The sequence below is a fragment of the Corythoichthys intestinalis genome, chromosome 5, assembly GCF_030265065.1.
Source record: "Corythoichthys intestinalis isolate RoL2023-P3 chromosome 5, ASM3026506v1, whole genome shotgun sequence".
NCBI lineage: Eukaryota > Metazoa > Chordata > Actinopteri > Syngnathiformes > Syngnathidae > Corythoichthys > Corythoichthys intestinalis.
Window position 1 is genome coordinate 20112716 of NC_080399.1, and position 25217 is coordinate 20137932.

The window sequence follows — 25217 nt, forward strand, 5'->3', positions numbered from 1 at the left end:
AAGCAGCTGCAGGTCCCAAGATCAGTGCAAACAATTGTTTGTAAGTATAAAGTGCATGGCACTGTTTTGTCACTGCCACGATCAGGAAGAAAACGCAAGCTATCACCTGCTGTTGAGAGAAAATTAGTCAGGAGGGTGAAGATTCAACCGAGAATCACCAAAAAGCAGATCTGCCAAGAATTAGAAGCTGCTGGAACACAGGTGTCAGTGTCCACAGTCAAGCGTGTTTTGCATCTCCATGGACTGAGAGGCTGCCGTGCAAGAAGGAAGCCCTTGCTCCAAAAGTGGCACCTTAAGGCTCGACTGAAGTTTGCTGCTGATCACATGGACAAAGATAAGACCTTCTGGAGGAAAGTTCTGTGGTCAGACGAAACAAAAATCGAGCTGTTTGGCCACAATGCCCAGCAATATGTTTGGAGGAGAAAAGGTGAGGCCTTTAACCCCAAGTACACCATGCCTACCGTCAAGCACGGTGGTGGTAGTATTATGCTGTGGGGCTGTTTTGCTGCCAATGGAACTGGTGCTTTACAGAGAGTAAATGGGATAATGAAGAAGGAGGATTACCTTCAAATTCTTTAAGATAACCTAACGTCATCAGCCCGAAGATTGGGTCTTGGGCGCAGTTGGGTGTTCCAACAGGACAATGACCCCAAACACACATCAAAAGTGGTAATGGAATGGCTAAATCAGGCTAGAATTAAGGTTTTCGAATGGCCTTCCAAAAATCCTGGCTTAAACCCCATTGAGAACTTGTGGACAATGCTGAAGAAACAAGTCCATGTCAGAAAGCCATCAAATTTAACTGAACTGCACCAATTCTGTCAAGAGGAGTGGTCAAAGATTCAACCAGAAGCTTGCCAGAAGCTTGTGGGTGGCTACCAAAAGTGCCTAATTGAAGTGAAAATGGCCAAGGGAAATGTTACCAAATATTAGCGCTACTGTATGTACCTTTTTGACCCAGCAGATTTGATCACTTTTTTCTGTTCACCCATAATAAAGTCACAAAAGAACCAAACTTCATGAATGTTTTTTGTGACAAAGAAGTATCTGTTCCAATCACTCTATCAGAGAAAAATCAGAGTTGTAGAAATAACTGGAAACTCAAGAGAGCCATGACATTATGTTCTTCACAAGTGTATGTAAACTTTTGACCACAACTTTAGATGCTAAATCAAGTTGGGAAAGTGAATTAAAATACATAATAAATAATAATAACAAAATCCATTTGAAAATAAATAATACTAAATATAAAACATTATGTATGGTGAGAATTAGTGACAACAGGCATCTTTGGTAAAATGGAATGCTAAGCTTTGATCTGGGCTGTCACTAATTTCCGACAGTGGGCATCAAGAGGTTTATCACCATGAAATACAGTAATAGGTAGTTTGATTTTTCACAGTGTACTATGTAACAGCATATTTGGTTGGGACTTGTAGAAAGATAAAGGCACGACTGTTGCTGTGTTCCAATGACCTGGGGCCAGTTCAAGAACTAGGCCTTCGTTAAGGCATTTAATTATGAAATCTCAGCAAGCTCTGTGCCAAAGTTGGGTTTGGAAAGATCCACCAAACAGTTTAGGTTTGAAAAGTGCCGTAAGAAAACATGCATAGAAATACTACGTGGTTCGCCACGCTGACAAAGTATATTTCTTCAGTCATGGCGGGTGATTGCTGGTATACAGAGAGGTGTCTGTTTCATCGACGCCGAGCCACGTGAGAAACTGGATTTCGTGGGGGACGTCCGGTTCTTGGTGTGGCTCCACGTCAATCGTGACGACAGGATCTGTTGCTCTGCTTTCCGCAGGTACGGGGGAGGGCATCTCCGGTGTTTGCGCCTCATCCACAAAGTCCACCGTGGACCTTCCTGATGGCTGGTGGCTGTCCGACAAGTCAATGTCCTCCATTTCTTCGGGGGTGGCCGCCATCTCGTTGTTGTATTCGCAGGGCAACTTCCTGTTCATCCTCTCGTAGCTATTGTCTTGATTTTCCGTGGAGGTTTTGCTGCCCTCGAATCGTCCCAGCAGCCAGATGAAGAAGCCAAAGGCAAAGAACGCCATCAGGCTGGGGATGAAGGCTAGACACTTGACCTGCATGCTGGCCCCGATATAACGGCTGTGCAGAAACATGTCCTCATGCAAGTAAGTCCGGTTAGTGGTGGAGTCCACGTTGGTCTTTCGCCACTCGTAAGTCAGTGTGCTGCGGTCAAACTTGTTGAGCGTTTCTGGTTTCTCCACTGTGTAGATCTTCTCGCCGGGCCCTACGTACTGACCATACTCGTACGGCTGGTAGAAAATTTGGTTCTTCCACATGTTCAGATCCAAAATCATCACCAAGAAGATAATGCCGTAGTTGAACCATTTACCTGTGAGGAGACACATGATGAAAGCACCGTTCACACCTTTTTTTTATTATTATTTGCTAGCTTTTTTTTTTACATTTTGTTCATTGCACAATGTAGCTGAAGATTGTGTTTATCAAAAGCCCTCCCTTTTGTCTATATATTGCATCACTGTCAAATTTAAAGCTCAGGGGGCAGATCTTGCCCACCACATCAATTTGTGTGGCCCGCTATAGCAAATCATGTACGTCAACTTCACGTTTTTTGGTAAAATACCAAAATTGTAGATTTCTGTAAAGTTAACAAGGTCCCAAAGAGGGATTCACAGAGCCACCATTAACAATAATTTTTTTTTGAAAATAAATACAGTAGTATGAAAAAGTATCTGAACCATTTGGAATTTCTCACATTTCTGCATAAAATCACCATCAAATGTGATCTGATCTTTGTCAAAATCACACAGATGAAAAAACACAACTGCTCGAACTAAAACCACCCATACATTTGCAGGTTTTCATATTTGAATGAGCATAGCATGCAAACAATGACAGAAAGTGAAAAATAAGTAAGGGAACCCTGTGCCTAAGGAGACTTAAAAAGCAATTGAAACCAACTTTTACAAACAATTTAGTGCCCAATCATTGATGAGTGGTTTAAAGCTGCCCTGTCCACTATAAAACACACACCTGGTAAGAATTGTCTTGATGAGAAGCATTGTCTGATGTGCATCATGGGTCTATCAAAAGAGCTGTCTGAAAACCTGTGATCAAGAACTGTTGATTTGTATAAAGCTGGGAAAGGATACAAACATCAACTCTAAAAGTCTGGATGTTCATCAGTTGACAGTCAGAGAAGTTATCTACAAATGGAGAGAGTTTGGCACTGTAACTTCTCTCCCAAGGAGTGGCCGTCCACCAAAGATGACGCCATGAGTTCAGTGCAGAATATTCAGAGAGGGAAAAAAGAACCCAAGAGTGTCTGCTAAAGACTTACAGAAATCACTGGCACAGTCCAATATCTTCGTGCACACATCACTATATGTAAAACTATGGCCAAGAATGGTGTTCATGGGAGGACTCCACGGAGGAAGCCACTGCTGTCTAAAAAACAAATCATTGTTGCTCTTTTAATGTTCGCAAAAAGGCACTTGGACACTCCACAGAAGTTGTGGCAAAATATTTTGTGGACTGATGAAACCAAAGTTGAATTGTTTGGGAGTAACACACGACGAAAAAGGGAACAGCTCACCAACATCAACACCTCATCCCCACCGTGAAGCATGGTGGAGGGAGCATCATGATTTGGGGCTGTTTTGCTGTCTCAGGGACTGGACAACTTGCAATCATTAATGGAAGAATGAATTCAAAAGTTTATCAGGATGTTTTGCAGGAAAACCTGTGGCCGTCTGTCAGACAGTTGGAGCTATAAAGAGGATGGATGCTGCAACAAGACAATGATCCAAAACACAGAAGTAAATCAACCTCAGAATGGATTCAGAAGAACAAAATAAACGTTCAAAGTCCAGACTTGAACCCCATTGAGATGCTGTGGCATGACCTAAAGACAGCGATTCACGCAAGACATTCCAGGAATCTGACTGATCTACAGCAGTTTTGTAGAGAAGAATGGGCCAAGATTAGTCTGGATCGATCTGCCAGACTGATGTGCAGCTACAGGAAGCGTCTGGTTGAAGTTATTGCAGCCAAAAGGGGGGCCACAAAATATTAAATGTGATGGTTCACTTACTTATTTTTCCCCCTTCTGTCATTGTTTGCATACTAAAATATGAAAAACTATAAATGTTTGGGTGGTTTTAGTTAAAGCTTTTTTTTCCCACTCGCTTGACTTTGGGTTATTTGTCATCTGCGAGATTGAAAAGGAACAAAATGATGTGAGTCAACTTTTTTTTTTTTTTATGTTATTCATCATTTTGTTATTTTGAGATGTGCAAATACTGTTTCTGGTGATAAAATACAAAAATGAAGGAAATTTAATTTCAATAAATTATGGGGCACTTTCACTTTAGCCCAAGGGGATCAGGGTGGGAGAGCTACCTCGCAACAACACTTGCAAATGACTTCTTGAAACAAGAGTCCAGATTCACGTTCAAATTTACAAAATGAAGCTAAGAAAAGAAGTGGTCCATTTAAAAAGGACCAAACAGTACTAGTGTGAAATCGCCCTTAGTTAATTTTGTGAACGCACAATAATAGTTTCGGTTAGGGCACTTTCACATTAGACCAAGAGGGCCAGGGTCCTGTTGAAGAGCTACTTTGCAAAAACACTTACAAATGACTTGTTGGAAAAGTTCAGTATTCACACTGTGCCAACCGAACTTTCCGAGTAGCATCACTTGGACAAAAGGCGCACTCATTGATTGCAGAAATTTAGAAGAAGTACCTCACTCCTGGGAGGTGAGGGAGCGCAGAGCATCACAGCAGCTGCACGTAACGTAGCATAAGCGCACCCTGCTCCGCTTGCATTCACAAGCTAACCAGGGTGCACTTAAAGCGGACCGAGACCAATGAATTGTGAGCGGACCAGAGTTAGTTTGTTTGGTCCAAACTAGAGTTCGGATGTGCATTCACATTTACAAAACGAAGCGGACTTTCTTTATACAGTGGTACCTCTACATATGAAGTTAATTGGTTCCAGGACCTTGTTTGTAAGTCGAAATGTCGAGCAGGATTTTCCCGTAAGAATACATTATAATTAGGGCTGTCAAACGATTAAAATTTTTAATCAAGTTAATCACACTTAAAAACTAATTAATTGTAATTAATCACAATTCAAACCATCTCCAAAATATGCCATATTTTTATGTAAATTATTGTTGGAATGGAAAGATAAGTAAAGTAGTGATTGAAAATACACCACAAGGTGTCAATGGCGAGTTTTAAAATAATTAGAGATCTAGCCAAGACAAAGTCTGAGTAAGTTTTATGTGTATTTTGCATAGCTATTGTGATTGGGAATGCCAGTTTTCTTTGCGCTTTTCTTTTTGTGAACATTATTTTTTTAAGCAATAGGAATATTATTTTTGTTGTGCTTTCACTAAATGATACTGTAGCGATTTAACTTTTCCGCCCAAATGCAAGATGGGAAGTTGGGCAACCATGACTGTCAGTAGTGGCTGCAAATGGTATACAATAATGTCTGCGTTGTGTTCAGTTAAGCATGTTAAGAAAAAGATCGTCTGATCATCAATATACACCTGTGTCCACTCACATTTCTCGTCCTTTTCGCTCCCAGTGTGCTAAAGCGGCACTGTAAACTGTTTGAGGCACGGATCATTCCGTGCATGAGTTAATTGCATCAAATATTTTAATGTGATTAATTTAAAAAATTAATTACTGCCCGTTAACGCGATAAAATTGACAGCCCTAATTATAATTCCATTAATTCGTTCCAAAGCCCGAAAACCTACACTAAATCCTTAATAGGTACTTCTGGTACTATTACAAATGGCAATTGGACATAGCAACAACAACAAAAAAATACGAATAAAAATCGAAACAATAGGAATAATAATACAGTATAATAATTCCTGCAATAATGTAACGAATCGGGTTCTAAAGTGGCGGATGTGTTTTGAGTGCTGTACATGATCGCACCGCGTGGCTGACTTGACAGTGAGATAGAGAGTGCGGTCGTGATTTTACTTTCTCTTTTAAATATTTCATTGTTGTTGGTGTCAACTGTGGTGCACAGTAGGCGTGTTGTGTTCCATAAGTTCTGAAATAAATGATTTAAAACCTGACGAAGCTGGTGATTTCACCCGAACTTATAAATAATGGCGAACCGAGGTCAGAAGAGGACCATCGAGGTTGTAGACATTCTAAGGCCGTATTGTCGAATCAGTTCACGGGCGCGCACACCACGCTCATATTTCTTCATCATTTCCATCTTCATTTCAATGGTAAGCATCACCTTTTTCCTTTTAACACCACCTGCAATAACCTTTAGGAACCCATGTTGATTTCTCTCACAAGAAAATCCGTCGTGCATTGCAGATTGCGGAAAAACAAAGAAAATGCGGCACTGTCTTAAAAGCGTACTTCAAGCATGTCGTTGGATGTAGAAACAAAACGGCGAGTCAAATTTTATGTCGGTGTCGAAAAGATTGTGTGTCGAAGCGATCGTATGTTGAAGTACCGCTGTATCTCTTTTCGGTTAAGGAAATAATTGTATTTTTTTTCATTTCATCCGTTTTCGTTAATTAAAGTAACCTTGGTCCGTAGACAATGACCACCTAGGGAAATTGTAACAATGACAAGGACTACGACGAAAATAAGTTTGACACCCCTGATGTATAGTCTATAAAATAACTAGGCGGCAGCGACTCATTTGTTGGCCCTCTACACAGTCTCCTAACAAGATCACTAGATTAGCCCCGCTGTCTGATAGCGGGCAGACGCCTCCCTCAGGTAAATGGGGCTCGGCGAGGTTTTCCCCTAATGAGCTTTAAGGAAAACCAATCACGTCTCCACCAGGTCTCATAGATAAGCATTCCGTCAGAGCCACAACCGCGAATCACTCAGTGTGTATTTAGTGGAAGAGGCTTTGGTTTCTCGAGGTCACAAATGAAGAGACCGACAAGTTGATTGAAAATAAGAAATTGAGTTCTAGTGAAATGTGAGCGATGGATAGATTTAGTTTGCAGATAAAACTTTTAATATAAAATTCCAGCCGGGAATTTTCAAGTGAAAATTTTAAAGTCACATCAATAGGAAAAACAAATGCCCTCATAAATGGCACATCATTGTCAGTAAAATAAATAAATAAATAAATGGAACATACCTGTTATATGAATCCGGTACTCCTCTTTGATTATATCTTTGCAGAAGGGAAGCCTGATATTCACCTCAGTGGTTGACAAGCCTGGCAGATTTATATCCAGGTTACCCATGAAGTGAGGGAACTCCCAGTCCTGCACACACACCAACACAGCACTTATCAAATCCACGTCTGACCAAGTATGAAAACTGACTTTTTAGTTTGTTGAATGGTTTCTTCTTAATCTGAACAGACAAAAAGCACAGGAAAAAAAAAAAAAAAGCTACAATGCTCAAGTAGGTCGAAATCCAGCGTAGGGCTGCTGCACCTTAAAACATGTTTTGTTTTCTCCTTGAGGTAACTGTTGTTGTTATTTGGTCTAAACAAATAAAAGTTGATTGGATTTTATTTGACTTAGAATACATCCATAACTGAACAATATGGACATAGAGGTGACAATGTTTTTTTAGGTAACCTATTGTGGTTCCTCTGTTTTATTATTATTATTATAGTTATTCTTTGTTCTGCAGCCCCTTTGGGCTCAATTTGACCCCCTTAGAATGCTTCAAAGACAAAATTAAAGACAAATTCCAAATACACTATGTAGCGCCCCCTAGCAATCATTCTTTGTCCCGCCGACGCTTTGAGCCCAACTTTGACCCCCTCAGAATGCTTCAAAACTCACCAAACTCAACAGCCAGGTGAACACTGGTGAAAAGTTTAATAAAAGGTAAATTAAAAAAAAGAATCTAAATATGCGTAAATGTGTGCAGCGCCCCCTAGGAACAAAACCAACATTTCAATTTTTATTTATTTTTTTATTTTTTTAAGGTGAAAGAGGAGGTGACAACGCGAAGGTTAAAACTTAGAACACATCAGTACTATATGAATGTGATACCATACGCGGTGCCCAGACTGCCGTTAGTACTACATCCAGTTTTCTTTGGATGGGCAGAGCGCGTCCGTGGGTGGGCACTGTCCACCACCACCACCCCACCACCCACCCCCGGTAACGCCCCTGGTGGCAAACCTATTCAAAAGTGCTGTAGAAGAAAGCAAAGTAAGCTAAGCGGCTAAGTGTGTGTGTGTCAGAGTCTCACTCGTTCGCTCTTTGCATTTGTGCATAGATATAGATGGAGTTGAGTTATGTTGCTGCTTGTGCACAAAGATGGAGGCCAATAGAGAGAGAGAATGCTGTGGTCAATTATTAATATGCCTGCTGTCCGAACACATCCTTAGCTCTATCAATAATTGTCACATGATCGGACTACATGGAAGCCACTACAAGAAAAAGTAGTAAGGGATTTTTTAAAAACATCTCATTTTTAATGTTACAAATGTATGTATCACAAGATAATTTTTGCTGCTCACCAAGAAATATGACGGCCTTGCCTGTGAATTCAACCCTAAACGAGACAACAGTCATAGTGCCGACCACAGAAAGATGGGAAGTCGTGAAATTCCACATGTCAATTATATTGTAGCATTCACTGCATTTTGGAATGCATTGAAATATCTATTTCAACAAATATGTTTATATCTCATTTTGCAGTATGTTTTGGGTTAAAGTGCATGCGTTCAGCCTAGCGGATAGAATGTGGTTTTAAAAATAAAGTTTTTTTTTTTTTGTATGCCTTAGGAAGTATTGAAAGCCTATACTTATTTATATTTTTAACTTATATTGTCATAATTCATGCATGAAAATTCATTAATTAAACCACAAATAACTAGGAGTTTATAGACCTAAAATCACTTTATTTACCTACCACACACTTAGTATTAACCTTTTCACTACTAGATTGTATTAAATTCACCAGGGATATATAAAAAAATTAAATCGTCGTCTCGCCCACCCGGGCAGTATGGTCTCCCCTTTCCAGCTCGGGTCCTCTACCAGAGGCCTGTGAGCTTGAGGGTTCTGCGTAGGATCTTAGCTTTCCCTAGGATTGCACTCTTCTGAACAGAGACGTCGGACGTTGTTCCAGGTATCTCTTGGAGCCATGCACCAATCTTGGCTGTTACTGCCCCTAGTGTCCCGATCACTACTGGCACCACTGCTGCCTTCACTCCCCACATTTCTCCAACTCTTCCTTCAACCCTTGATATTTTCCCAGATTTTCGTGTTCCGTTTTCCTGATGTTGCTATCTCTCAGGATTGCTCCATCTATCACTACTGCTGTCTTCTGATGTTTATCCACCACCACTATATCAGGCTGGTTGGCCATCACCAGTTTGTCTGTCTGGATCTGGAAGTCCCACAGGATCTTGGCTTGGTTGATCTCGACCACCTTTGGAGGTGTTGCCCACCTTGACTCTGGGGTCTCCAGCCCGTACTCGGCACAGATGTTCCTGTACACTATGCCTGCTACCTAGTTATGTCCTTCCATGTATGCCTTGCCTGCCAGCATCTTGCACCCTGCTGTGATGTGCTGGACTGCCTCAGGGGCCTCTTTGCATAGCCTGCACCTGGGGTCCTGTCTGCTGTGACAGACCCCGGCCTCTATTGATCTTGTGTTTAGGGCCTGTTCTTGTGCTGCCATGATCAGTGCCTCCGTGCTGTCTTTCAGTCCGGCTTTTTCCAGCCACTGGTATGTTTTTCCCATGTTTACCCCCTCAATTTGTCGGTGGTACATACCATGCAGGGGCTTGTCCTTCCACGATAGCTCCTCAGGGTCCTCCTCCTTAATGGGCTTCTTTTGCCTGAGGCATTCACCGAGCCGGTCATCACTGGGGGCCATTTTCATGATGTACTCTTGGAGAAATGTAGTTTCCTCCTGGATAGTGGCTCTGATACTCACTAGTCCTCGGCCTCCCTCTTTCCGCTTTGTGTAGAGCCTCAGGATGCTGGACTTGGGGTGAGACGCGCCGTGCATTGTAAGGAGCTTCCTTGTCTTGATGTCGGTAGCCTGCATCTCTTCCAGTGGCCAGGATACGATGCCAGCAGGGTATCTGATTACTGGTAAGGCATAGCTGTTAATGGCCTGGATCTTATTCTTGCCATTCAGCTGACTCTTGAGGAGCTGCCTCACCCTATGAAAGTATTTGGTTGTGGCAGACCTCCTAGTTGCTTCCTCATGTTTCCCATTTGCCTGTGGGATCCCCAGGTATTTGTAGCTGTCCTGCACGTCTGTTATGTTGCCTTCAGGTAGTTCAGCCTCTTCAGTTAAGATCGCCTTCCCTCTTCTGGATACCATTCGCCCACACTTATCTAGTCCGAATGACATCCCGATGTCATTGCGGTATATTCTCATTAGGTGAATCAGGGAGTCGATGTCACGCTCGTTCTTTGCATACAGCTTGATATCATCCATGTAGAGGAGGTGACTGATAGTTGCTCCACTTCGGAACTGGTACCCGAACTGTAACTATATATGTGTGTACCCCCAATTTAGCAACTTTCAAAATTGTCCGATATGCATGTGTCATCATTGGAAAGCTCAAAATCTCAATTTTCTGGGGGAAGAAAACATTTTGAAGAGGAGGGCAAAAAAAAAAAAAAAAAAAAGTTTTTTAAACAGCAAAACCCTATCTGGAGGTGAGTGTACGCGAGAACAGAATTACAGACGCCATGACTTTAACGAGATATTATCACGTGCTTACTTTGTTTCAATCCAAAAACTCCATGTAGCATGTACCACTGAGTGTCAAGACACAGCTGTGAATGGCCACAGCCGGATTTTGGGGGGATTTTATGGGTGAAACATGGTAATATAACAAGGGTCGCGATGCAGAAATTGCAGACATCAAGGAGTGGTCGAGATTTTCTTTTTCATATATTTCCCCTTTTAAACGTTTTTTTCAACTGTTTTGAGGGGGATCGATTATTTATCACCTAACATATCAGAGGAAATGTGACAGTAACAAAAAAATACAATTAAGCGATAGTTATGAGGTAGATATCCGTGACTTTTTTTTACAGAAGCCATTTTTTTCATTGTGACATAATTTGTTTAAAGGTTTAAAATATTTGAGTGAATAATTTTTTAAAGTCTTTTTTTTTTTTTTTTTTTTTTTAAACATCTGTAAACGGGGGGTCTTCTGGGTAAAACGGACAAATTAAAAATAGTTCGGGGGCTTATTGCGCCATGAATCTGCTATGGCAGCATATAGACATATTGTTCTATCAAACACAACAGTTGTTTTAGCTTAAAATACAGCAGTTTCTTTTAAAGAGGAGTGCAAGAGCAGAAACAGCTTTTTCAGTCTTGTCTGTGTTTTCCGTGATATGTAATTGAAATACACACAGTATATTTTTTTTATTATATATTTTATAAATCATTATATAAAAAAATAATAAAACGTTAAACTAAATGAATAAAATTAAAATGAATTTTAAAAAAAAGTGACAACAATAAATGTCCAATTCAATTAAAATAGGAGGACTGGCTGTGAATGCTCATCTTTCAGTGCCATTGACAGAGCTAGACATCCATTCTGTTTAACTGGGAGGGTTGGCAGCGATCATTTACTGCGAACCTCTCCCAGTCAAATTAATTTGGAAGTCTAATGCCGTCAATGGCTGCCAAATGCCAATGAGTTAAATAAGTGCCTTATAAAGGATTTATGATGATCAGTCAGTGCTGCAGGGGTTGCTATTAGTTTCCACACTTACATCCATGTGGATGTGGATTAGTGAATATAAAGATGTGCAGCACAAAGGCAATCTGTGCAAATCAGGCCAAACTCGGGAGACCTTCAACAACAAGCTGAACCTACCAAGAGCCTATACAGCAGCTAGGCAAAGCTCCCAAAGATATTAATTAAGCCCACCAGTCGTCTTGTGTGTGCCGCGATGGCTTCTGCCATGCACAGCACTAACGAGCATGGCATTTAAATGCTCTTCCAACAAAATATAAGTAGTCAATGACAATAGAGGAGGAAAGTAAACTTGCTGGGTTTATATTACTATACAGACACACAAAAACAAAAGGGCTTTTGACATTTAGCAGCGCATTTACACACACAAAAGTAGAAATGTAAAACCTGGCTTGAAGGCAGGAATCTCAAACAGATCATTAATTAGCTTGAGAACAACAGTGCACATGTTTTCTCATGGAGGATTAACTTTGTATGAACCAAAGCATCCTCAGCGGCAATATGGAGATGTGCTATTGGTGAACACTAGGAGGCGTCGTGGCAAAACCCATTAATCAATCACTCCGGGCTGAGCCATCGCAGTGAAGGAACGTTGTGAGTTACCGAAGCGGGACGAGGAATTAATGACATGAAAGTGTGACGAAATTGCGTGAAATTGGTCACACTAGAGGCGATATGAATTAGCATCAACTTTAATAAGAAATTTGTTTTGGTTCTTCAGCTGTGCATGGAGTAATTAATACAGAGCGTGTCCCTTGTTTGGCCTAAACTTGCCAGTTAAAGTTAGCCAAACATGAAGATACAAGTAGTGCTACGTATGTTGAAAGTTAAGGGTTTTTCACATATTGTCACGGCTCAATGCAAGACACATAACAGGAAAATTCCAGAGTTTACAAATGGAAGTGAAGTTAAATTGTTTTTTATTTGATGAGAGTCTTACCTTGACTAAGAAGATCAAATTCGGTTCAGTGACCAAACTTGAAACTCAATTTATCCAATGTATTAGATTTTCCACAATAAAATTAAGAGAAATGCCATTAATCAACTTCAGCCCCTACCCAACAACATTTGTCACAAATTTTAATGAAGAGCAATAACATTGCATTGTAGAAAGAATATAAAACAGAATATAAAGAGAATAAATGTTAGGATAATCCAGGCATAGCAACAACTACTTTTGTGTTGTGGGTGTGCTTTTGAGTGCCCTAGTTATTGACCTCAAAAACTAAGCATGCTTGTGTATGTGTGAGTGTCTAGGTGCGAGAGTTTTTCATTTTTATCTCTGCCAGTGGGTGAAACCTATGGAAGAAGAGTTTTTATTTGGTATTTGAGTATTTATTTGGTTCCGTATGTTTGTCTGTTTATCTGTATTTTGGTGTTCAAGATAGCTCAGGAACAAATAAACAGTGTTGGGAATAACCAGGGGTGAAAGTGGGCCGGAACGCACCGGATCGCCAAGAAATACGATGGCGGAACGCCGTTCCGGCATACGGTGCTTTGATCCCGAAAATATGACGGCAACTGTCAAAACCCATTGTTTAAAAAAAAAAAAAAAAAAACTGCCACGCTGCCACACATGCATCTCCAATAAGAACAATTTACTAATGTCCGATTTACATACACAAGTGTTAACAATACAAGCCTAATAAAGAGCTTGCTTAGCGTCATCCGTTTTCACTGATTTTTATTATTCATTTATTCTACGTAGTTCTCCCCAGCGTCTCTCTCTATCTGACAAGTCGCATTGCCTGTAGCCCTTTTCACACATATTACCAAGGAATTTCCCGTATAAGGTAACGCAAGATTTACTCTCATCATTGCTTTCGTGCATGAAAAGATTCCGAGAATGAAGCCGGTTGGACGCTTTCACAGACTTGACCTGTGTTGCCCACTGGCACTCTCTGTGCGTGGAAGGCTGCTGGGCGATTTCATAACCTGGACATTACGTCATTTTTGGTCAGCATTGTCCCAATGTTGGTCAAATCCTGTCGTGTTTTGTTCCGGAGGGAGCGTTCCGAGACGTGTAACTGCAGCCAATTTAAGGTCATCAAGAGGTAAGATCGGGCCAAAAAAAATCCAGCCCGACCCGACCCGGGTCCGCTCGTATTAATGCCCGACCCGCCCGAGCCCGATCAATTAACTTGATTTGCAGGCCCGAAAAAAACCCAAAATGTTATGTTTTATTTGTAGGCCCGAGCCCGGAAAAAACCCCCGAAACGTTATATTTTATTTGTAGGCCCAAGCCCGAGAAAAAAACCCTCAAAATTCTATGTATTATTTGTGAGGAGGAGAGGGAAGGTATGCTCCTGTCAGACCTGGACAGATCACTGCTTGCTGCTTGGAAAAACGGATTGGTTATGTTTTGCGTTATCACATTTGGTGACAATGCCTGCGCATTAAAGCCTGTCTTTTGTAACGAATTCTCAGTTGGCAGAAAAAAACCGCAACTTTTCTTAATGTTTAAATAGTCTACATATTTTTATGATCATTTTAAATCCATTTGCACAACGAAATAACGCTGGAAAAGTTTGTAAAATGTAAATAAACAGATGCGGTTTTGCATCGCAGAGGAGAAAGAGTAAAAAGAGGGCGCATGGCACGCTCTGGCTCTGCAATGACCCTACAGGTGCCTTGTCTTTTTTATCCAAATTATTTATTTGATAAGTATTCCTTTGTTTAACATCCATACATCGTTTTGGTATACGTATATACAGTGCCTTGCAAAAGTATTCGGCCCCCTTGAATCTTGCAACCTTTCGCCACATTTCAGGCTTCAAACATAAAGATATGAAATTTAATTTTTTTGTCAAGAATCAACAACAAGTGGGACACAATCGTGAAGTGGAACAACATTTATTGGATAATTTAAATTTTTTTAACAAATAAAAAACTGAAAAGTGGGGCGTGCAATATTATTCGGCCCCTTTGCTTTCAGTGCAGCAAACTCACTCCAGAAGTTGAGTGAGGATCTCTGAATGATCCAATGTTGTCCTAAATGACCGATGATGATAAATAGAATCCACCGGTGTGTAATCAAGTCTCCGTATAAATGCACCTGCTCTGTGATAGTCTCAGGGTTCTGTTTAAAGTGCAGAGAGCATTATGAAAACCAAGGAACACACCAGGCAGGTCCGAGATACTGTTGTGGAGAAGTTTAAAGCCGAATTTGGATACAAAAAGATTTCCCAAGCTTTAAACATCTCAAGGAGCACTGTGCAAGCCATCATACTGAAATGGCATCAGACCACTGCAAATCTACCAAGACCCGGCCGTCCTTCCAAACTTTCTTCTCAAACAAGGAGAAAACTGATCAGTGATGCAGCCAAGAGGCCCATGATCACTCTGGTTGAACTGCAGAGATCTACAGCTGAGGTGGGAGAGTCTGTCCATAGGACAACAATCAGTCGTACACTGCACAAATCTGGCCTTTATGGAAGAGGGGCAAGAAGAAAGCCATTTCTCAAAGATATCCATAAAAAGTCTCGTTTAAAGTTTGCCACAAGCCACCTGGGAGACACACCAAACATGTGGAAGAAGGTGCTCTGGTCAGATGAAACCAAAATTGAACTTTTTGGCCACAATGCAAAACGATATGTTTGGCGTAAAAGCAACACAGCTCAATCACCCTGAACACACCATCCCCACTGTCAAACATGGTGGTGGCAGCATCATGGTTTGGGCCTGCTTTTCTTCAGCGGGGACAGGGAAGATGGTTAAAATTAACGGGAAGATGGATGCAGCCAAATACAGGAACATTCTGGAAGAAAACCTGTTGGTATCTGCACAAGACCTGAGACTGGGACGGAGATTTATCTTCCAACAGGACAATGATCCAAAACATAAAGCCAAATCTACAATGGAATGGTTCAAGAATAATCGTATCCAGGTGTTAGAATGGCCAAGTCAAAGTCCAGACCAGAATCCAATCGGGAATCTGTGGAAAGAGCTGAAGACTGCTGTTCACAAACACTCTCCATCCAACCTCACTGAGCTCGAGCTGTTTTGCAAGGAAGAATGGGCAAGAATGTCAGTCTCTCGATGTGCAAAACTGATAGAAACATACCCCAAGCGACTTGCAGCTGTAATTGGAGCAAAAGGTGGCGCTACAAAGTATTAACGCAAGGGGGCCGAATAATATTGCACGCCCCACTTTTCAGTTTTTTATTTGTTAAAAAAGTTTAAATTATCCAATAAATTTTGTTCCACTTCACGATTGTGTCCCACTTGTTGTTGATTCTTGACAAAAAAATAAAATGTTATATCTTTATGTTTGAAGCCTGAAATGTGGCGAAAGGTTGCAAGGTTCAAGGGGGCCGAATACTTTTGCAAGGCACTGTATTGTATATATATTAGGGCTGTCAAACGATTAAAATTTTTAATCGAGTTAATTACAGCTTAAAAATTAATGAATCGTAATTAATCGCAATTAATCGCAATTCAAACCATCTATAAAATATGCCATATTTTTCTGTAAATTATTGTTGGAATGGAAAGATAAGACAAGATGGATATATACATTCAACATACGGTACATAAGGACTGTATTTGTTTATTATAACAATAAATCAACAAGATGGCATTAACATTATTAACATTCTGTTAAAGTGCTCCATGGATAGAAAGACTTGTAGTTCTTAAAAGATGAATATTAGTACAAGTGATAGAAATGTTATATTAAAACGCCTCTTAATGTTTTCGTTTTAATAAAATTTGTAAAATTTTCAATCAAAAAATAAACTAGTAGCCCTATTCTGTCCTCAATGTGTGTGAGTACACAAATTGACAGATAGCGAACCTAAGTTCCAAAAAGAAATCAGACGGTGTGGCAAAGTTGCATGGGCTTTACTGAAGTCATCTCTTTTTGACAGGAGCACGTTTCTTGTATTTTTGTAAAACTGAAAATAACAAGGCAATGTGTCAATAACTTGCATAAATCACAAAATAACATAAAATGTACACACACGTGTCCATTTGAGCAGTAGCACTAGCCAATTAGCTCACAAGCATCTAACAATGTAACTGCATTTCACCATATATGTGAACAAATTCAAATACACATCATCAATAACTATCTAATGCTCATGAATATAAACAAAGGAGGAATATAACTCACAAGCGATGCATGTATTAGACACAAACAGTGTGATGGGGCTATGAGAACTGCCACTGAATACTGGATGCGGACGTTAGCTGGTCTGAATAGCACTGTCTATTAGTGTGAGTTCGCGTCGACATATAATCACGTCAGAAAAGCGCGCCGAAACCCAAATAATCAGCTGCACTGAATCGCCAGCAGAGGGCGACATTACGCCACATAACATATGCAAGTCACACCCAAGCGCCAGCAGAGGGCGGAAAAACTCCATAAAACACAATTAACAAGTTGGCCTTTCACTGTACTGACATTTAAATCCGTCTGAGCGGGCCTAGTGCGTTAATTGCGTCAAATATTTTAACGTGATTAATTAAAAAAAATAATTAACGCCCGTTAACGCGATAATTTTGACAGCCCTAATATATATATATATATATATATATAGAGAGAGAGAGAGAGAGAGAGAGAGAGAGAGAGAGAGAGAGATGTATATATATCCTGTATATACATAATATAATAAAAATATTTATGCAAACAGTACTGGCCTCCTTACTGTAATCCATGACTGCACTAATGTTAGTTACTTTATATTATAAAGTATTATTGTGTATATACATATAGTGACTGCATCAAGATATACCGGTAGTCATTTTAAAAATTTAAGTGACGGGTAAAAATAGATTATGACTGGATTTTTATGACCCTGTCAGTCAAAATGACAGACAACGAAAAAGTCTAGCGCAACCTCTGGTTTCTTGTTACCTTGTCTTCATTCTAGTTTTCATTGTAAACTGGCTTACTTTTTTGTATCTTTAGATGGTATTTTGGTTTTTGACCTTTAGCACCTGCTCCTGTCTGCCTTACCTCCCTGCTACTATGCAATTTGGTGCACACTCCTATAGTTACATTCCTTGTCTGTTTCTAACATACTCATCCAATGAATATGACTGTCAACTATCATACACCATAACTTATGGTGATTAAGTGTGACAAAACATAGTAAAAAAGTGCACCAAAGGAAGCAGAACGTGAAAAAACTGGAAATGTCATTGAGATGCGGATGATACGAGGGAATACATATGCTTCAAATTTCGTTACATCCTATTACGTACTGTCACATCTTGTCACTGTTTCTCTATGGCTGACTAGGTTTCGCATCCGTATCTTGACTGCCATGGAAAAAATGTTGACACTTTGAAAATCTAGCAATGCGTCCGCTGCAATTACGAACTGTCAAACATGCATTTATTTGAAGGAAACGTGTCATCAATAGTTGAGGCTTTTTAGTACCTCGTATTGGAAGAGGGGCACAACTAACAAAGTAATGATGATCCAAATAGTACTTTTCATTCACATTTAGAAGCCATTTCTCACAGTTGTTTTTGCTCGGACAAACACATTTGCATATTCATGAGCCAGAGTGAGACAGGCCCTTATTGATGTTCCTAAGGGAGGAAGCAGTTAGTGTGTGTGTGTGTGTGTGTGTGTTTGTTTGTGTGTCCAATCTTGTGAGTCATCATAAAAGGAAATGAAGCCGGCTCATATTGTAGAGCAGAACTGAGGGTTCATGTTGGGTGAGAAGTCATGCATAGGAGATGCAAAAGCATAAACAACACTCGTGTGCACATATATAGAGAGAATAAATCAACTTATACTGTATATGTGTATGTGTGTGTGTGTGCCTGCATGTATTTGTGTCCACGCCAGCTGAGAATGATCAAACACTTCGCTATCTGCTCTTTGCTGCAGCTCCTCATTGATGAATTGGTAGAGGGGGATGGGAGAACTCGCAACAAGATGGGAAGCGGAGAAAAATGCCAAGAGACATCACAACTACTCTCATTTTTGTACATGTGTGTGTGTTGTTTTTAATTAGCCACCGGGGAGTGCTCCTACCTGCATGACAATGAGGAGGTCGAAGACCAAGATGAAGGAGGCCAGGAAGGCTCTGGAGACCTCATCGCTGGGCAGAAAGCCTCGGTTCAGTTTGTCCCAGCAGATCCAGTCAGTAACGATGACTAGAACCACCACTGACGTCAACGAGACCAGCACGATCCTGCGTTGTTATACCGAGGAAAGGGAGAAGAGATTCATGAATGAATTAGAGAGGAAGCCAACCTTGACAATAACATTTATTTTCCCCCAAATCTGAACAAGATGAGACACACATTTCTTATATCCTAGTTGAGAAGACGAATGAGGCGCTACAAAGAGCGATGATGTAGTGGAGAGCAACATACAGTAGATAGTGAGCCTGACAAGATGAATGAAGTGTAATTGTGCGTGAATTTCTAAACACTATAGTGACTATAAATGTCACATTAACTGGCACAGAAGGCCTTCCCCATAATGTTGTAATAATGTTCACCCATGAGATGACATTCTTTTTAGTGTGTAGATTGCACACTAATAAAGCTATTGATGTGATTGTAAAACATGCACAATGTAAAAAATACCGTAATTTCCCGAATATAACACGCACTTTTTTTCCCCAAAATCAACTTGTAAAATTATGGTGCACATTATAAACAGGTAAATGGATGGAGACAGAAATATATATATATGTTAGGGCTCTCAAAATTAACGCGTTAACGGGCGGTAATTAATTTTTTAAATTAATCACGTTAAAATATTTGACGCAATTAACGCACATGTCACGCTCAGACAGATTTAAATGACAGTATAGTGAAATGCCCACTTGTTAATTGTGTTTTGTGGAGTTTTGCTGCCCTCTGCTGGCGCTTGGGTGTGACTGATTTTATAGGCTTCAGCACCCATGAGCATTGTGTAAGTAATTATTGACATCAACAATGGCAGGCTACTAGTTTATTTTTTGATTGAAAAATTTAGAAATTTTATTAAAACGAAAACATTAAGAGTGGTTTTGATATAAAATTTCTATAACTTGTACTAACATTTATCTTTTAAGAACTACAACTCTTTCTATCCATGGATCGCTTTAACAGAATGCTAATAATGTTAATGCCATCTTGTTGATTTATTGTTATAATAAGCAAATAGTCCTTATGTACCGCATGTTGAATATATATATACCCATCTTGTGTCTTATCTTTCCATTCGAACAATAATTTACAGAAAAAATATGGCATATTTTATAAATGGTTTGAATTGCGATTAATTGCAATTAATTACGATTAAATAATTTTTAAGCTGTAATTAACTCGATTCAAAATTTTAATCGTTTGACAGCCGTAATAGCCGTCAACTATACTGTATCTGTCCCTCGAGAAACTCAAACCCAAATAATAATAGTTCCTATTGTTACTGTCGTGTTGACAGCGATGAGCTCTCACGGATTTCCGACTTACGTTCTCACTTTCATTTTACCGTATCAATCTATGGAAGAAACATTTATTCATCATGATGAAACGAGCAAGTTATACAGCAGCCTTTAAAAGAAAAGTCACATCTGTTTGTTTTCTCCTAGATTCTGGTAAGTTGGAGAAGTTGCCAAATCATACTATTACCGTAAATATTGTCAGTTTATGGTAATGATTTGAACTACCAATGTGCTATGCTTGTGCTGTGTTTCACCAGTCAGTAAAATGACATTTCTGTATCTGTACACGAGCTCTGTTGTCTTGTATTCTTCTATTTATTGGTGCTAAAATTAGGGTGCGCGTTATAAAGGTACAATAATTTTCCCTAGATTTTACAAGTAAATTTGGGGTGCGCATTACACATGGGTGCGCCTTATATTCGGGAAATTACGGTACCTAAACATAGAGTAAAAAATATAGATGCAACCTCGTGTAGGTCCTCTAAAAGGGCAAAACTACCAAATGTGATATAATTCACCTCCTTTACTTGTGCGATTTGAACGCTGGGAACATCAGAGGCATTGGGGGTTTGTAGTATTTGCTTAGCAGTAGCTAGAAGGTCAAGATGAAGAAAAAAAAAGAAAGACAGGGCAAGAATTTGTCCAGTGACCTTGCAATGTCCATCGATTTCTTTCTCTGTATTTCTAATTTAAAGGTGCCGACACGAATGATGGATGATTAACACGGCTATTGACTCTCTGTCTGTGTCGATGTACACACCAACCAACATTAGCTACACTGCACACTTTAAAACCAGATCTACTGGTGGACCTTATATATGTTGAAAATATTGCACCAAGACATCTTACCAGAAGAGGAGAATCCTATTGTTGCCTTTTTTCCAGAACCTTCTAGCACCTTTCCCCCAGTTTGGGTAGCTATCATCTTGAAGCATCATATCTGTCACCTGCAGGAATAATTGTAAGAAGACTTGAGAAACAATTGAGCTTTTGGGAAATATGTTGGCATGTTTTGCTTTGCTTAGGGATTATGACATCCAAAAATTGAATGCGTTCAAACAATCATTTGAAATGGTAAAGTTTGTCTTTCTCTTTTAATCCAATTTCCGACCAAAAATTGGAATTCTGCTTTAATGAATATAATCACTATCAACTTTAAAGTGCCTTTGACACCAAAAAGCGTGTTTATTTCATATTTCACACACATTTTATGCTCCTGAATGAAATAGACTGGTTTGATGCGTGTGGAAGCGATCGTTTTATTTATTCAATTTTTTGAATCCATGAAAATGAGTGACTTCCGGCTCCAGTCTCGGGTTGAGGACGAATGCGAATGTGACGTCACCCGGGTAAGCATCTCACAATACAGCATTGCTTTATAGCATGCAGATAGACTGCGGATTCAGCTGATTGTGTGGATTAATTTGTTTATTTTTCGCATCACGCCAGCTAAATGTGCTGCAGGGTTTTGTTGCTTCACCAGGGAGAGGCGTGTGAGCCTTTTTTGGGTTTCAAAAAGTTCCTGTTCACCCCGAGATTGGCCGAAACAAGTCCGACAACTGTGGGACCATTGGACTTACGAGGAAGTGAGTAAACATCGTGTTTTGTATTATGTCAAATACTGGGATCATGGCACACGTTTTAATAAGGAGGTGGCTTGCATTTTGTGGTTGACAATGCTCCTTGTCCACCGAGAATGCCACTCGGCCGACGACCGACGGCTTGTCGTACACCCCCGCTTGGTACTCCTCGCTGGGAGAGCGCTATACTCGGCTAATGCTCGTGCGGCTCTCCATATCGTCCAGACTTCTAGCCCCCTCGGCCCTTTTGGTGTGCCCAGCAATAGACCACTATCCTTGGGTTAGGCTCGGGCAGCTACGTGCTCCTCCGACGTCGGCCGGTTTGTCTGGCGGTCATTCTCCAGCTGCTTCCCCGGAGGTCTCCTGCCCGCAGCAGAGGAACGACGAGCTGTAACTTGCTCGCCGCCAGCGAGGTTGCCGATCTGTGTAGACAATCGATAACCCCGCCGTCGTGTGACATATTGTGTTATTTTTCGGTTCGAAAGGCGAGAACAAGACTTGGAAACGCTGCTCAGTTTAGGATAGCACGTCAGCTAGCTGTCACGCTTCCTAGTTTGTCTCCGAAGCCAGGGCAGGGAAATGACAAAAGCCGGACGAGCTCTGGTGGCATAAAATATCATTCAGGAGGTGAAAGAAGTCAGCTGTTTTTACCATTATGGAGTAATTTTGCCCTGTCGGACTGAATAAATGCATTTTTAATATTTCATGTCCCATTTAGCACAAGACTGTTATGTGTCACGATCATACCAAATAAAAATACTTGGATGAAAAGAATCTCCTGTAAAAATATTGGAGTGGACAGATTGAAACATTGACATTTTGCTACTCTTTTCATCGCATTTTCCTCGTTCTGAATGATTCCCCCTCAATGGACTGAATTGTAAATCAGATGAAATCGTGACCCTGGCAACGTCATCCTTCAGCTCGGGGCGCTAGAGTGCTATAATGACAGGCAGTGGCTAAACGGCAGATTAAAAGACCTCTTAACCAACTTCACAACCTTTTTCCCAATGGCTCTTGTTCTAGGGTGAAAGAGGATCTTAAGCGAATGTCAGATTACTTTGGGTGAAAGGTAAGGCTGATTCTAGACTGGTCACAGGTAGAGTTGTCCGATATTATCCGCCCTCCAATAATATTGGCCGATAAAAATATATAAAATAATATTGGAATATGTCGGTATCGGGTTTGCGCCAATATGCATGCTGGGTTATAAATTAATGTACAAGCTTGCTGCCTTTGTGCATGGGCTGGTAAAGCTTCGCTTAGCAAAGCAGCTGTGCTTAGAGTAGCTTCTAAATGTCTCCAAACTAAGATGCTTGGGATTTGTTAACTGAGGGAAAGACCCTTATCACTCTTGGTGCTAAAAAAAAAAAGGGGGAACAATGAATCAAAAATATTGAGTTATAACCTCATCACATATAATGACTGCATCACCAAAGAGAAATGATAACTAAGAAAGGTAATAAAACACATTATTATGATTAAAAATCTGTGCAGAAGCCCAGCAATATACATCTTGTCACTTCATTGGGGACGTCCTCATGCACCTAAGTTCTCCACTGTAGTAAGATAAATCCATCAGTACGGGGTGCTAGTGAGTGGTAATGCATGAACTACTAGCCTGTGTTAAGAGTCATGAAAGAAAGTTCTGGTCCACTTTAAGAAGTCTGCAAATGAGCGAACGTGATGATAACTTCTAAACTTGAGGCTGAAGGTGGGCATTCGAGTGATGCAATTGATCTGCAATATTGTTATCACTGTTATTGCAGTATTGTATTGTTATTGAAATACATTTATACTGAAGTGTAATTATAAATGTCAAGGTAATGAAAATAGTAGGGGTGTCAAACGATTAAAATTTTTTATCGAGTTAATTACAGCTTAAAAATTAATTAATCGTAATTAATCGCAATTAATCGCAATTCAAACCACCTATAAAATATGCCATATTTTTCTGTAAATTATTGTTAGAATGGAAAGATAAGACACAAGATGGATGTATACATTCAACATACGGTACATAAGTACTGTATTTCTTTATTATAACAAAAAATCAACAAGATGGTATTACCATTATTAACATAAATCAACAAGATGGCATTACCATTATTAACATTCTGTTAAAGCAATCCGTGGATAGAAAGACTTGTAGTTCTTAAAAGATAAATGTTAGTACAAGTTGTAGAAATTTTATTTTAAAATCCCTCTTCATGTTTTCGTTTTAATAAAATTTGTAAAATTTTCAATCAAAAAATAAACTAGTAGCCCGCCATTGTTGATGTCAATAATTACTTACACAATGCTGAAGCCTATAAAATCAGTCGCACCCAAGCGCCAGCAGAGGGCGGCAAAATACAATTAACAAGTACACCTTTGACTGTGCTGTCATTTTAATCTGTTTGAGCGGGGCATTTGTGCGTTAATTGCGTCAAATGTTTTAAAGGGATTAATTTTAAAACTTAATTACCGCTCGTTAATACGATAATTTTGACAGCCCAAGAAAATAGGTTTATTTACCTTAACTGAACAAGTATCTCGAATACCACCTCCACAATATTGTCCCTTCAATCTCGGGAATGTTAAAGTCAAATGATTACTTTAATCCATGTGTCATATGATTGGCTGCCTGTAATTGTAATTCTTTGTCGCCTCATCATCCAGTGGGGCATCACAATACAATTAACAATATGTAAGGGCCACGACCACATATATCGATATCGGGTTTAAATCACTCTCGTTTTTTGGAGATGGACAACATCGCGATATCGGTTATCGGTTAAAAAGTCATTATTGGACAACTCTAGTCGCTAGTTAACTGTAGGATACATACAAAAACAAGGTTTAAAAGTCGTTATTGGACCACTCCAGTCGCTAGTTAACTGTAGGATACATACAAAAACAATCACAGTCAGATTCATGCATTTAATAAACCTAACACACAAGGTGTTGTTGATTTGTAAGTCGAATTACACTTGGAAAACCTACACATGCACAGGAAAAAAGTATTTGAACTGTTCTAACCAATTTTAAAGAAGTCAACCAAATTTTCCCACGACTGAAGCAACCACATTTTCTGCTACTGAAACTGTTCATCTTTATGTCTATCTGCCTATTTGTCTTTTTTTTAATTGGGTTTTTATGAGCATGCGCGTGTATTCATATGATGTCAGTTGTAGAGACAAGATTGCAGATACTGTTGTTGTAATGTATAAGCGTTGGAATAAGTGAGATGCATATGGTGATGCAGAGGGAGATTCATTTTGTCCTCTCTTGTCGATGAGACACAGAGGTCACATTTAAAGTGCCTTGTTGAGTTAATGGAATGCACACACAAAAAAACCCTATAATAATAATTTTTGGGCTCAGCGCTTTGCCACGGCCTGATGCGCTCTTCTTCTTTGGCCAGATGTCAACTTCTCAACCTCCTCTTCCTCCTATCTAGTCTCCCGTTCCATGGCATGTCTTTTTCTGCAGTATGCACAGTAGAATACTAATGACTGGCCTGGGAGCTTGTCAACTTGTCTCAGCT

The 25217-nt window shown here is 40.0% G+C and overlaps 1 protein-coding gene across 1 annotated transcript in view; it reads right to left on the reverse strand.

Annotated features, from left to right (window-relative positions):
- Positions 1-1132: 1132 nt before the first annotated feature.
- tmem117 (transmembrane protein 117) overlaps positions 1133-25217 on the reverse strand; it is a 67828-nt gene continuing 43743 nt past the window's right edge. The window contains exons 5-8 of the mRNA XM_057835615.1: positions 20958-21055; positions 18704-18863; positions 7141-7270; positions 1133-2364 (exon numbers count right to left, since the gene is read on the reverse strand). Of these exons, the coding sequence (XP_057691598.1) occupies positions 1658-2364; positions 7141-7270; positions 18704-18863; positions 20958-21055 (1095 nt within the window). The 3' untranslated portion in view covers positions 1133-1657. The remainder of the gene's footprint in view (positions 2365-7140; positions 7271-18703; positions 18864-20957; positions 21056-25217) is intronic.